Source organism: Molothrus ater, chromosome 5, assembly GCF_012460135.2.
Source record: "Molothrus ater isolate BHLD 08-10-18 breed brown headed cowbird chromosome 5, BPBGC_Mater_1.1, whole genome shotgun sequence".
NCBI lineage: Eukaryota > Metazoa > Chordata > Aves > Passeriformes > Icteridae > Molothrus > Molothrus ater.
In genome coordinates this window covers 64,889,516-64,905,073 of record NC_050482.2, presented here as the reverse complement: position 1 = coordinate 64,905,073, position 15,558 = coordinate 64,889,516, and the positions used below count along the sequence as shown (strand labels likewise).

At 40.4% G+C, this 15,558-nt stretch overlaps 1 protein-coding gene across 1 annotated transcript in view; it reads right to left on the bottom strand.

The window, feature by feature from the left end:
- Positions 1–15,558, bottom strand: part of LRP6 (LDL receptor related protein 6) — a 113,760-nt gene that overhangs the window by 43,858 nt on the left and 54,344 nt on the right. The window contains 4 exon segments of the mRNA XM_036401559.2: positions 1,218–1,389; positions 1,914–2,310; positions 10,894–11,025; positions 11,761–11,957. Coding sequence (XP_036257452.1) covers positions 1,218–1,389; positions 1,914–2,310; positions 10,894–11,025; positions 11,761–11,957 — 898 coding nt within the window.

Sequence of the window (15,558 nt, the reverse complement as noted above, 5' to 3'; positions counted from 1 at the left end):
TCTCAGTGTTCTGGAAAACATGAGGGTGAAGAATGCCTAACTTTCCTTTTGCAAAACACATTCAAGGCTGAGACAGTATCAAGGCTGAAGTGCTCAATAAATAAATCTCTACACATCACTAAGACTATTGTCTCCTCTTTTTTTCAGAGCTGGTGTAATATTAGGAGAATTACAGATTATAAATCTTGTTTTCAGGACAAAGAAAATTCTGCTCCCTGAGGCTCTCTCAAGGACTGCTTCAAAGCAACTCACCTTGCAGGACTGGAGTTACTTTGGCTCTAAAGGAGAGCTAACAGTTATGTGACCTTCCAGCACATGACTGTGACTTCACCTTGACTTATTTGTAGTTATAAATGAGTAAAACCAACTTTGTAAGACTAGAAAAGATATGATTGTGCCAAATATGATAAGTGCTCAAAGTTATTTGCAACGGTTAGGAATCAACAAGGAAAGCCCTAATTTCTCAAAGGAAGGCAAATCTACCAGGATACAGCACAGGCAGACCTGAGCACCAGGTAGCAGTCAGGTCTTCCACTTCCATCAAAAGCTTTTGACAGCAAACTGATCAAATGCTAAACAATACCATTTTCTCAAAGACTGACAGATAATAAATGCCAAATTTGTTTCGTAACTGTTACACAACAAAAATAAATGCAAGACTTTCAATGTGGGAGAGAAGAAAAAGTGTCTTTTTTTTAAATTAAAAGTTTCAACTGGACTTGTCAGAAAAAAAGGAAAATCTATGCTCTTGCTGAAACTCTAATTAAACAAGGGAGATGCAAAGTATAAAGGACTTCTGGAAGTATAAATAAGTACATGTGAAAGAAGATTTATTTCTTTAAAATATATTTTACTAGGCTCTAAATTGAGCAGTGCAAAGACTGAAAGATAATTTTTTTTTAAACTATATACATTAATCCCAGTAAAAAGCTTTTTCCCCTGATGACCTAAGAATTTACTTATTTAACAAGTCCTTATCACACATTCTTACAAAGACAGCTCTACTACATAGATATAATTTCTATTTTATGCAAAAAATTGTGGGAAGAATAGCAAGTAACTTGCCCAAAGGCTGAGAAGAACAGAGTTGTTTCTAAAAGCACAACTCAACCACCATCCCATCACCCTTTCCGGCTGTATCAGAATATGAACACCTAGAAAAACAAAACTACATTCTATAACTTCATGGAATAAAAAATGCAGGTACAGTTACAAACCTCTATTTTGTCTGTTTTGGCATCTCCCCAGTATATTTTGCTTTCTGCATAATCCAGTGCCAACCCGTTTGGCCAGCCAAGCGAGGTGTTCACCAGCACAATTCTGTCTGAGCCATCCAATGCTGCCCTCTCAATCTTTGGGATTTCTCCCCAGTCAGTCCAGTACATGTACCTGAAAAGGAAACAAAACCTTATTAATCCAAACCTCCAATATTCTTATAGCATCTTCTGGACTGCTCTTCCCCAAAACCACATAGCACACAAAAAGTTACATCCCTAAAACAGAAATATTTCCTTACCTAGGTAAGAATGCCCAAACCATTCAGAAAGAATTGGCATGCAAACACACAAAATTCCTGTATCAGTCTGCTCAGCAAGACAATATAACCAGTGCTATTAGCTAGAATAAACAAGCTGATTCACGCAGTCTACAAAAATATTTTTAAAAATAATAAAATACAGACACATAAGGTGACTACCCAGGTGGTCAAAATAGAGCAGCAGTGCTTGTGCCTCAGAGCCTTAACTTTCAGAGAATCCCAGTATTTTCATTTGGAAAGCTCAGAAGTTTATCACTACACAGACAGTAGATAGATAAACTATGTAGATAGTTTGCCACTATCTACACAGAAGCAGACAGAGGTATCTTCTTTGCATGATCAATATGTTACAAAACGCTCCCAAACAGCTCCTCACCCAACCATGGGATCCAACACGATAGCTCTGGGTTCTTCCAGGTCTTCTGATATCAAGATTTTCCTCATGGTGCCGTTAAGCCTGGTGACCTCGATGCGGTCCGTGCCGGTGTCCGTCCAGTAGAGGTTGCGGGCCACCCAGTCCACAGCGATGCCGTCGGGGTGCGCGATCTGCGCCGTCACCACAAACTGGCTGCCCGAGCCGTCCAGGAAGGAGCGGCGGATGGCCCTCACTTCGTCATCTGTCCAGTAGATGTATCCTTCCAGAGGGTCGAAGTCGATGGCGATGGCGTGGCGGATGTCCTCCAGCGGCAGCACGATGTCCGTGAAATCCGGCGTGTCCAAGGAAATGCGCCTCAGGTCCGTCCGGCGGGCCAGGAGCAGCAGCGCGGTGGCACCTGCAGGAACAGGACAAAGCACCTTGGAAACACTCCTGGAAACAGAGAACCTGAGTCTGTTCTTTCCCAACAACATGGTCTAGCTACCTTGATTTCACAGTGTTAAAAATAGGTTAGATCTCGGGTTTCTGTGGTTGAGATGACCCCCGAGGTATCAGAAAGGTTTTTTTCCCAGCCCCATGACTGCTGAAGAAGTTGAGATTCGTTGGTTCTGCTTTTCAAGGCTGTTTATTTTTTCTTATCTATTACATTCTTTCTCTGACCTGCTGAGATCTGTCTGGCAGGTTGGGTTGTGGCACAGTGGCTGCCCTTGGGGTGGTGATAACTTTTTATACTACGAACTACGAGTACTTTATTTACAATAATTTTCCAATACCTATCACCTATGTCAGACAGTCTGTCTCTACTCTAAACCAATCCAGAAGTGTCACCATCCCAGCAGAAGATGGAGGACAAGAAGAAGGAGAAGAAGGACAGGACACACCCAGATTCCTCCATCTTGCCTCTTGAACCCCCATTCTAAACCCCCAAAATTCTACTTTTTCACCCTGTGACAAATTAATTATCATTCTACTCAAACTCTTGTGGCTTGTAAATCTTCACACTAAGGTGGTAATTTTTTCCATGGACTAAAATCAAAGGCACAGGTGTCTTTGACCCCGTGCCAAGGTCTCTGAGCCCCTTGCCAGGGTCTCAAATCACCCAGGGCAACCAGAGGAATGTCCTGGGTTCTGACAGTTAGAAACTGTTGTAAAAAATAGTTGATAGATTGTTAAGCATATACTATTAGTTTGGTTGTTATATTGTAAAAGGGGTTAAAAGAGTAATACACCTAAGTAAAGTGCACCACCCCCCAAAGGAAACCTGCCAGCCTGGACAGAACTGTAATGGGCCAATCAAGCACCTTAAACCTTCATGCAAATGAAGGATCCAAAAAGAAACCAGTCCAAAGGGACAAAAAAAAGGATAAAAAGGGGCTTCTGACCCACTGAATCTGTGCTGCTCCATGCTCCATCTGGGACTGCTGGGCCCGCGGGCCCCCTTGCTTTAGGCCTTTCTTTTTTTATATATAATAAAAGCTGAAATCACTTTAGTACCGGGAGCCTGCTCTCGTTTTTATCCACAGGACCCAACCAAACTGCTGGGTATCAGCAGAGAATTCCATTCTAAATGTGAAGCTGCTCACAATATCTCTGCTTATTCTTCAGAACAAGTCAGATGTGTTTACAGAGAAAATTCAGTGGTCCTTTCCTTTCCCAGAATGTATCATGTTGCACATATTCTCGATCCATATAGTTCCCTCCAAATTACTGAAACAGATATGCAGCAACTATGCTGCTATTTTATGCAAATCAACAGATGGCCTGCAACCTCTTAGATGAGAAATTAATTATTTACTGACTGTTTGCTGCTGTTGGTGAGAGGACAACCATGACAAACAAGCTGTATATTTCAACAACGCCTGATAAATGGAGAAAATGTAACAGAACACCACGAGTAAAACTCTTTTGAGAAACTCTTGTTGGAGAAGTCAGATTTGGGAACAGACCACTGTTCAATGACCATGCAGAGCAGGAGGGCTGTGACCTTCTCCCACATTTGCTAAGAACAAGCTTATTGAAGACATAAAGATAAATAACAGTGTCTTATAAAGTAATTTTGAGCCAAAGCATACAAAAGCCTTGCTGGCTTTTGGGTGAAAAGTCAGAATCACAATAAATAACTAAGATCAGCTTGCACTGCAGAAGATGTTTTCACATAGGCAACTCAGCATGTTTAATGGTACTATCAACGACAGTTGCCTTTATTGTCTAATCTAGTTCATTTTCATTTAATTTTCTATTCTATGTCCCCAGTTTTCAAGGTAATGAAGGATAAACATGCACCACACCCCATTCCAATTAAACTGGCTTATCAGTTTGGAGTCTTAGGGAGATAAGAGCAGCTTAGGCCCGAGGGAAGCCTGAGCTAAGGTGAAAAATGCATGTATAATTGCAGGGAAAGTGTGGTGCAATGGCTCTCCTCAAAGAGTGAGAGGACAGGCTTTGGCAGGGACTGATGGAGGGTGAGGGGGAGGGTGGAGAAGGCTTAGGAAAACAAATGCATGAACATGCAGTGAAAATGAGCAATTGCCAAGCCACATTGTGTCCATGTCTCGATTTTGATGTGTAAGAGGTATAAATAAGAGCTAGAAGACTGAAAGAGCTAAAACTGAAGTAAATTGCTGATGAAAGAATAATTTTGGTGTCTGATGCCAATTTTTTTTTTAAAAAAAAAACAGTGATTGATGTCAGTGCTAGCTGAAATCTCACTGCATGCTAAACTTTGGAAAGATGCCAAAGCAGCCACTGCTTCATTTACAGCACGTTTTAGGTGTTAAAAACCTCTAAGACACTTTCACAGTGCTGCAGGAAACAGCACCTTTCAACAACTGAAGTTGAGGATATTATTACAAGTGTTTCTGATTGGTAGTCCAGAATGGACTAAGACCAGCTTTGGGATCCTCTGTCCTAAAACACCTTGTGTTCAGAAATATATGTACACACTACTCAGCTGTTCTTCTAGTGAGTAACTCTTATGCATTAATTAATCAGCAGGGGAGAACCTGTAATTACATGCCGATGTATCCTTCAAAATACTGTAAAGCACGAGACACAGCCAATGGAAAAAAGGCCGGGTTGAGAGGGGTTTTTTTTTATAATTACAGAAGCAATTAATCTTGACACAGTAGTCACTATGTTCATCTGTGTTTGCTGCTACTATGTACAACAAAAAATTCAGCATCAAGACTCAGGCAGACAGGTGTATTATGTTCACAGAAAGTCTTAGTACATCACTAATCCCTACAACTTAGGTTCAAGGAAGAAAGAAACCCCTACCACATTTTCTTAGCAACTTCACAGTCATTTATCCAGCATAAATGGATTAAACATGATAATGACAAACATATTAAAAACACCTAAGGTTGAGCAAATGCCCTAGCCTCAGAGTTCAATATATATATATTGTCTACCATATACAGAAATAGCGTAAGGGATAATTTAAAAATAATTTGTGTGTTCTGGCTGAAGTTGACAGTCATTTCAAAGAACCAATGCCAGGTTTCCAGAAAGACTCAGTTCAGTATAACCATACCCTTGCTCAAACTCACCCTTAAAATTGACCAATTGACCTTCCCATTCTTCCCAAAGACAACCCATTTCAATAGCTGCAGTATCCTGCTTTCAGCCTGCAACCCTGTTGTTTAGTCAAACAACCCATGTTTTTAAACTTTAATTCAGCACTGGGAAATGAGTGGCTTTCAGCTACCCCGTGCTGGACTCTGGACCCCGAGCTAAGAATTTCATGGTCCTTATCTGGCGGCTTTGCCAGCATTCCAATCCCTCCATCAAACACCAGCCCTGAGCCCTCCAACCAGGCAATAAAAAGTTGAAAGCTTGCTTCAGAGCTATTACCCAAACATTTGCAAACCAACACCTCAGCTGCTCAGTTAGATCAGAAGTCATTCAGCTCAGGAAAAAGAAACCCGCAGCAGAGAAGCATCACACCTCCAGGCAGGTTGAGGGAAAGATGGCTCTGAATAGCTCCAGGCTTGTCCTGACAATAGCAAGAGCTGGGAGTATTTATAGACTGATCCCATTACCGCCTTGAGAACAGCCAGGGAAAAGAACCCCAGGTGGTCTCAGAAGTGTGGCAAACACCAGCTGTGCAAAGTTTACCTGGCTGGGCACTGATCACCACTCAGAAGATACTCAAGGGTATCAGGACATGACAAAACCAATCAATTTTGTTCACTTCTACTCCAAAGATCAGTTATGAAGCAAAAGCTAAGATGACAGCAGGATCTCCAGACCTCTTGCCATGCCTAAGAAAAATCAAGCCTCTAATGATGAGCATGAGGGAGAGAGTATCATGAGTACAGAATCATATTTCAAAAAAAGGAAAAGACAATGCAGGCTGCATGCAAGCATAACTTTATTTTTGGCTTTAAAAAAATTTTATCAGCACTTATTAGGGGAACTGGAACAAGTCACAAACGTATAAAACTCCTCAAACCTCAGCTGGCTCAGATGCTTTCAAAGAGCACATGGAGGCTGCAGCCAGAACTCTGATCTCACACACATATGCAGACCTGAGGCAGTTTTCCCTCTGTTTCTAAACCATTCAACTTGTGGACTAAGCTCGAGATTCTTTTCAGCACTGCCTCAAGTCACAGGATATTCAAGAGAGTTAGCAATTTTTTGAAAGTCAAGTCCCTTACTTGTCTAAATATGGACATATAAGCCTTACTACTCCAGACTCTTAGTTTTGAGAGCTTTAGCCTACTTTTATTAAGCACTTTGAAAGCTGGGATTACAAGCTCATGGACGGTGCATTACATTAGTACTGGAACTAATGCTTGCCTCAAAGATTCACTATTAAAATTCTAAATAATTTAAATCTGTGTGCTAGCTGAAGTCAAGAGAAGGGGGAGAAAGGGGGAATCAGAGCAAGCACGAAGATACATGCAATGGCACAGCTTTAAGTCCAATGCCCTTCTAACCTTTATAATTAATTACATCTTCTCAATGATATACAGGCCTCAGTCATTTGTAAGTTATTGAACTTTAAAACCATCAGTGGTTGCTGAGCTACACAGACACATGCTCAGGAATGCATACAACTGAAGTGCTAGACCTAAGACATGTATAATGCATTCCCTGTATCTGAGAAATCACGATTATTAATACATCCCAAATAGAATTACTTAACATTTGACCAAAACATTTAATTCCTAAATGTTTTCCCCCAGTTTTGAAGTCACTGTTGTCAAAGAGTCCCTGATACAACAATACAAAGTAGAGATTTTCATGCAAGCTCAACCTTAAAACTACAAAGGCAAAAGAACATGCATCTGCAATTAATTATATATTTATTCTTTCCTTTAAAAGAAATGAAAGAATGAAGGTATGAAACTAACATCCTGATCTGTGCTGTCAAATCGAGACCCTGGCTATTTCTGACAAAGCAAATTAGGCAGTGGACAGCCCTAAATTGCAAAAGGAAGTGTAAAATTCTGCTTCCTGCCTCCAGGCCTACCAGGGAAATAGAATGTGAGTATCCATGGGCAAAAAGAAAGATTCCTTTCCTGGAAGAGAACAGAATGGCCAAAGCAAGGCTGAAATTGAAGCATGAAGCACTGCTTTTTCTTTGTGAGGCAACACACACCTCCTTGCCCAGCTGAAGTCGCCACTAGTTTTCTCAGTTTAAACCAGGTTTCACTGTTGGCAGAAGCAACTGTAGGACACAAATCAAATTCCTTACAGGCAAAGACAGAAGCTGAGCACATGCACAGAGAGATCTTCATGTACTTGTAAGAATCTAACTCCAATGACAAACTCATTGATATAAGAAAATTCAGGTTTGTCTTACAACTATCAAAAGATCATTTGAATGTAGCACTGCCAAACAGGACAGTAGAACACACAACACTGAAAAAGAAATTGCAGTATGTTGTGCACAAGAACAATACATTACCAAGAATATGACACAAGGTGCTAAAAGCTCTCTGGCAGAAGACCCAAGTCCTGCCTGGGTGCTCAGAAAGGACTCTTTGCTTCACATGTTACTGAGAGAGGACTATCTGGCCATGAAATAACTTACTTTGCCTCTCTTTTGTTGGAGGGACAGGGATTTACTAACTTTCACCTAGGCAATGGGGGAGCTAAAACCTCGCTAGAAGCCCACTTCTCAGTATACTTCACTGTTTTGATTTGTATTATCAGGTATTAGAAAAATAGTTAGTTTTATTCTAAGGCATCACCCCTTCCTGAAACACTGTGAAGAAATATTTCAGAATTGGAACGTGTGTGTGTTATTGTATTCACAGATCCTACCAGAAATATAAAACTCCTCGAAGGTATGATTAAAAAAAAACCCTACAAAAATGGAGAAACTAGCACTGGGAGAAAGGCAAGGGAGGAAAAGATTTCCTATAAACCAAGATTATTCAAAAACGCTAGGTTGTCATGGAAACTGCTCAGGGAGGGTCAGCCAGCCTCACCTTTGGCTGCCAGCATCATCTGTCAATGCCAAAGCACTGCAAACACCACAAACACACACTCAAAATTCACCCATCAGAATCTCTCCAGCACAGCCCAGTATTCTCCGCAGCGCAGCATGAAATAAAGCTCTCTCCTCAAAGAGGCTCATTTCACCATGAAACAATTTGGTTTAGGAACCAGGCTGATTTTAGTCTACTGCTAGAAAACAAAACCATCTTAAAGAAGAGAAACTCAGCCTAATTTTTCACCTTTCTTCACTTCTCAGTCACCAGTCTCTCCCATGGCCATGTACACATTCTAATTGCAAATGGGGATTTAATCAGCACTGCAGCATTAGAGATGTATACTGAAACTATCTGAAGTGAAAATGTTCAGTTCTCAGGGTTCTGCTCTACTTTCACAGCAGGTATAGAGAACAGGCAAGTACAAGGGGAAAAAAACAGTCCAAGAAACTAGAATCAATCCAATCCGACCTCTGCACACTTAAAAATGAGAAAATAAATTTACTTCCCAGGAGTCCTAGAGGAGCCTAAGAAAGGAAGTCCCCACAGAGACAAATCCAGATTTACCTCTCGAACTCTGGTCCATGACTACTCTGGCTCTGTTCATGTGCCCTGCTCTCCTCCCTCCCCCAAATCAATAATTGCAGCCATTGCACCTACAGGAAGGAAGGAGTTCCAGGGGATCTGTGCCTTGAAGAGCTCTGGAAAGTTGTAAGTCACTCACAAAAGCCCTAAGTCTGCTTAGGGATCTGCACCTCCCTTCAGGGAGAGAGGAGTGAAAAAAAATATCAGTTTTGGGGCATGCTCAGCTCTAAATGCTGAACTTCTTGCATGAGTATGTCAGAAATTAGCCCTGCACAGGATCAAAGCTGCACAAAACCAATGGACCTGATGAATAATTTGAGTAGGTTGTTTCATCTGGGTTATGTGCTGTCTCCTTTCTAAGACCAAGTTAAACAAACAGTCTCAATTTTCTCCCCTCTTCCCACCCTTTTTTTTCCTGAAAAGGCAGAGGCAGAATGTGCCCAAAAGATAAAACAGGAGAATGGTTGTTTAAAATGCAACATGATATTGACAAGCATAAGAGAAATGCTCCTGTATAAAGTTTTTTGCATACAACTGGACAAAATACTGTAGCAACTTGGTTAACAATATTTCTATTACAGTGGGGGCTTATATTCTGTAAATCAAATACCTGTTATGACTGACTGGGAACAGAAAATTTGGCTTCTCATGTTCAAGGAGTGGGAGAAAAGAGCGACAGTTATAAATTCTGAGACATTATAAATGGCTAAAAAAGTGAAATGATGATTCTGAATATCTCTGCATGAAAAATCCTTTTAATAAGGTTCTGGGGTGGATTTTTAGTACCATTCTTCTACTTACCCTTGGTAATTTACTTTGATACACTGGAATTTATCTGTGCATATCAAGTATTTTTGAAAAAGCACATGGATTTGTGTCACATTCTGACTGCATACAACCAACCCAGAGCAGTATTATTAAAGCTTCTCCTTACACCAAGGGAAATGGAAGAAAAACATCTTGTTTGTGTATTGGGAAATTCTTATAAACAATCCTGCCAGGCTAAATTGGGAGCTGCTTTTCACATAAAAGCAGCAATTTATTTTAACAAGGTTCACAGAGACACTCAAAAATAATCAGCAGAGAGCATGAAATAGCATGAAATTAAAGAAAACTCTGAACATAGCTGACAAACCTGAAATAATTTTTGAAATACAAAACTCCAATTAAAAAATATTTCTGTATCCATTTTATTTGGCTTATTTACACCAAGCTCTGCTGTATCATTTCTTCTTCTATTTACTTCTGTCCTAGGGAGATGATCTGCATGAAAGATGGTTATTTATGATCCAGCTAATTATCTCCCAGTGTTAATTTTGAGCCTGTTAGTGTACTACAGCAACCACAACACAACATCACAAGACCTACACTTACAAAATGTAACAATTTAAAATCATGTATATTAGCCCACAATGAGAAACTAAATGCAGTTTTTGGTCAGAGACTGCAGCTCTAAATCTTGATCATGTCTTGAGATTTAGGGCTTTTAGCACCTCTAAAAAACATGTCATTATTTTCAGAGAGAGATGTCAGGTGTGTGTATAATAAATGGACATCAGACTTAAAAAAAAATTAAAAGGAGCTATTGTACAATCTAATATGATCAATGTCAGAAATATTTTAGAGACAGCAGAGGATGTAGGTATCTTTTTCTCTAAGAAAAAGCAACAACAGAGCCCCCCCAAAACTTAAAGGGAGTTAGTGACAGAGATAGAACTGCAACTTAAATTTTGTAACTGGAGGTAACCTGCCCTTCAGTCATGAGAATTCTTCCTTTTTACAACGTAGAGGGCATTTTCCAAGCACTTTTATCTGTACTGCAAAAGCATACATAGTTTCAGAATTTGCCACCCCTAACATGCATCATTCATATAGTGCAGCTGGAAGAACCCCTTTCCCTCCAAAAGCTACTTTGTGCTTAATCTAAAGGATTTTTTAAAAACAAAGCCTACCATCTTTGCAGGTCTTTCCATTCTCAAGAAGTCTCACACCAGTGGGACATGCACATTGATAAGAGGGCTTGGTAGGAGACATCAAACACAAGTGGGAGCAGCCACCATTATTAGTTCCACATGGGTTTGTAGCTGTTAAACATAAATCACACAGATTAATGCTTCTGATAACGAATGACCTCATATCATGTGTTAAGACACAAATGGCATTTGAGTGGTAGAATCAGTGGCAGCAACACAGATTAAAGGAGGAAATGATAAACACAGAACAAGTAAAAATTACTTCCAAGTGTTGAGTAGTGGGGTACTTATAGTACCAAAATGCACGGATGTTGAATGTTTCCCTTCTTGGGAAAGTAGCACTTGGCTCTAAACAAGAACTTTGTTTCAGCTCTGCTCTTCTCATTTTTACAAACTCTTCAGCATGCTGGTGCTGAATGTATATATAAAAACAAAATGCAAATACAGTAAATTAACACAATGGTTAAGACAGTGCACAGAGCTAGTCCTGCTTAATATCATCTGTCAGATTAACACTCCTTTCCACTCAGGAGCTACCACTTAGAAAAATAAAAATACTGTGTTGCCTGAAGTTATGGTACAGGAAACAGAAAAATACAACAAGAGCATAAATGTGTCGGGAAGAAAAAAAGTGTAAGAGATGGGGGGGGTTTCTTGCACTTAAAAAGCCCTACAAAAATGCAGAGAATATCTGGTTTCCCTTTGGATCTTTTGCTATTCTCTGCACTGGAAAAATTGCATCATGACGTGGTTGAAGCCACCCAGCACCATACAGAAAGACTAATTAAAGATTTTTGCAAATCAGTTCCAGATTGCAATTAAAAAAAGAACAGCAAGACAGCTTACCATTTGGCTGCCTCTTCTGGCTGAAGGCATGGATATCCATGGGGGAGAAGATGTTGGAATGGATCTCACGCAGGTCCTCCCCGGAGTACTTGCTGCAGGCCAAGATGGAATGCGTGTTCCAGTCCGTCCAGTACAACGTGTCCCCAAACAGTGTCAAAGCAAAGGGATGTGGAAGGGAGCCTTTAACCACTGCTTGCCTAATAGAGCACAGGGAAATGAAAATGAATGTTCAAACACAATTCATGTGACAGTTTTGCCCGAACACAGCTTCTGTGAAAAGATGTTTGGGTATTGTTGATCAGAACTTTGTGTTTGTTTATTTCTGGGAAACAAATATACTGCCCCTGCTTTGGGGAATGATATGAAGGAACAGCACAGGAATGCTATTTTCAGGCTGCCTACTGATGCTGAGAAACTCAAGAGATGCTAACTGAAATCCTTACTGAGATCTGTTGGTACTTTTTATCTCTGGAACAGTCCATGCCTGTAGGGCTCTCTGCCACCACATGAACACCAGCTGATTTTATGCAAGTCTGACTGCTACCTGCTGATACACCATGTCCACCAATTCCAGCCTCAGCAGATTTCACACTGAGACAAACTGGTCAATTAGCTATCCATCCATCTCTTACAGTTCCTCTTTTCAACCATCAAAAACCACTATAAAGTAGTTTTTCACTCTAAAGAAATCCTTAAAGTTACTTCTATTATTATGAAATTATTAAGCTATTGTTTTTACTGTAAGCAGTGCCATTAAACAGAGTTCTAGTGATTTTCTGCCATGGTAATGATGTAATTTCTGAGCAAACTGGGTCACTGCCTCTCTCCAGGTTCACAAACAAAATTAAAGCATATACTCATATATTTTATGTATATATACAAAGACATGCTCATTAGCCATCACAAAAATGCAGCACAAACATTACTGAAGACAGTTTTTCCAGGTTCTTGTGATGTAGAAACTAATTATCTGTACCCAAGATTCTCAGAACTGGAATTAAGTAGCTCAAGTCTTATTTTTATTTTATTCAGAATCACAGAAAAGTTTAAGATGGAGAGGACTGCAGAGGTCATCTACACCAACACAAAGCATGGTCACCACACAAGTACCACTTACAGGAGTGCTTCTTCCCACCTCCTTTCTTCTTAACTGCCTAAGTGGAAGTGTGTTCCCACCTAGGCAAGGTCCTTCTGAACAGTGGGGATCACCATCCCTTTCCTGAACTGGAAGCACAAGGGATTGATACACAGCCCTGCTACTCCTTCAGAATAAGGCCCACTATGAACACCAGCCTCCCATTTTTCTTCTTGCAGGGAAGACAGTAATCATCCATACATTTACTGAGAAAACACCCCCACACCATAGGCATGACTTCTGGAAAGAAGTCTAACTGAAGTGGTTTAACAGATGACAAAAGTACTCTTATTTTCCAAATATTTGCTGTTAAAATGTAACAGAAGAGTATATTAAAGCAAGAAGATTGAAGGTGTCTTCTGAATACAAAGAAACTACAGTCATTACTGTCCTTTCACCTTAGCTTCTGGAAAAAGATGCATTATCTTGAAAGATTTTTTTTTTTCCTATAGATTCCCTTGCTTATCACTCTAGTGTTCCAATTCTACACGAAATGAAATCTTCTATTTCTTGGTATTTTGCACTCAAAAGTAGGACATAGTATCTTTTCTTTCTTATCTCTCTCTGGAGTCAGGTATATATTTGCCTCTAATTAAATGCACCAACTAAGCATCTTACAAAAGACCATTGTAACATAATTTAAAGCTGAAACCTGCCAGCCAAACAGTGAAGCCAGAATGACACAAAACATTCTGGTACCAAGTATAAAGGCATTCTAAATCTGCAAACATTTTAACCAACCCTACCCCCAAACCCTAAATATCTTCAGATTTGAGTTTTAGTTTAGAGCAGGCTAGGAGACTAAGTCTTTATGTATGACATTTGACAAATGACACATACAGCATTTTGTCATATGAAACAGAAGCAATCAAAGACCAGAACTCTCACTATACCCAAACTTGCAACAAAGACAGCATTCCCATAATAAAGAAGCCACATTTTTATGAAGCATTCTGGCTAACTTACTTTAAAACAAAACTAACCAGCCAAAAAAACCACCAAAAAAAAACCACAGAGAGGAATTGTACATGGGATTTCTACCCACCAGTAGTGGGAATAAATCTTTTAGTACAATAGCTGCTGTTAGACATACCTCACTTTCAGACAACCCTCTATTCATATGACAATGCATCAGGTGAACTGTGACCCTTATTCAAACCAGCCCTTATCTGGAGAGATTCAGAACCCCTTCATTTGACTGTGCTGTCAGTCACAGTCTTGAAGCAATTACTCCTCAACTTGTATTATTTTTCTCAGCAGGTATAAGGTTGCAATGCATGAAGATGGCTTTGGGTCCAAACACAAGAGTATATTTCTTGCATCTTATTAAGATCAGTATTACCAGTAACATGTACTCTGTAATCTTTGTTTCCAGCAAGCCAGTACAAGGTGATAGCTCATCTTCCAACCAGCAAAACCAGCAGGGCTTTTTCTCAGGGCTTGAGTTGAGCTCAATGAGTCTCCACACCCTAATGAGGAGCAGGAGGAAGGGGCTGGAGAGCCCAGCTATTAGAAAACAGGAAAAGGAAGAGAAGGAGCAAGAAATGACCTTCTGATGGCTGCTGTGAGCTGCTGTGCTTCAGCACAACCTGCACTAGGAACTGCAGAGCTCTCTCTGCTTTTGGTGAGCAAGATGAGGGGCCCTGACTTCTTCCTAGACCAACTATTTATTAAACACACCCAGGTGGATGAAGGTGACCCGTGTCACCTGTAGCACTCAGCTGCTGCACAGTGCTGATGGGAGCCTGTAAGAGCTGAAATGAGGGATGTGGGACTCCAGGCAGCTCTTCAAAATGCAGTTTATTACATCCAAGGCATTACAGCAGTCCAGGGTCATGGGTGACAGAGCCTGTGCCTGTAGCTGTCAGCTCCAGCTGCAGGCAGGCCTGGAGACCCTTTAGTTTAGGTTACAATGCATTATATGCTTTTCTTTGCTGAGCATCTTAATACAGTAGAACCAATCTATACCTTAACTTTAATCTATAGCCTATCATAACTACTATAATTACCATATTCATGTTACTATTCTCCAATCACTAAAAGTTAGTACATTACAGTTTAAGCTAGAAGTTGTTTTTCAGTTTTCTTGCAGTGGAAAATTCTGAGACCTTTTTTCTACTTGCAACATCTGCTAACTTGTTCGCCTGTGCTATCTTTCTGCTTGGTAAAAACATCTTCTTGTTTGAGGTGGGTTTATCCTTTGCTCTAAGCCATAAAAACCCCTTCTAATTAACCTACCCTTTGCTTCCTAGGTTACCCAGTAAGATTAGCTCAGCAATTCTTCTATATCAAAACTTGCTTCCATCTCTATTCCTTCTTCAGATTCTACATTCAAAATCTTTCTGCTAAGCATACACATCTGTGAGACTTCCTTGTCAAACTTTCACCCTTCCCAACAGAAGCAGGTGCCTCCCACCTCCAGGGTGGTTCACAAGCACCCATACAGGGTTGGGGAGCAGAGAGGTCTCCCCATTCCTGGCCTGATGGGTTCCAGGTACAGCTCTGCAGGTGCAGTTGGGCTGATAGGAACTGACAGACAGCTCCTTGCCAGCCTTCACTGCAACAAGTGACAGGACAGCAAAAGGCTCTCCACCCTATTATCCTTCATCAAACTCCTTGATTCCTTCAGACTGCTGCACTTGTGTCATTAGTCTCGTTTAAAA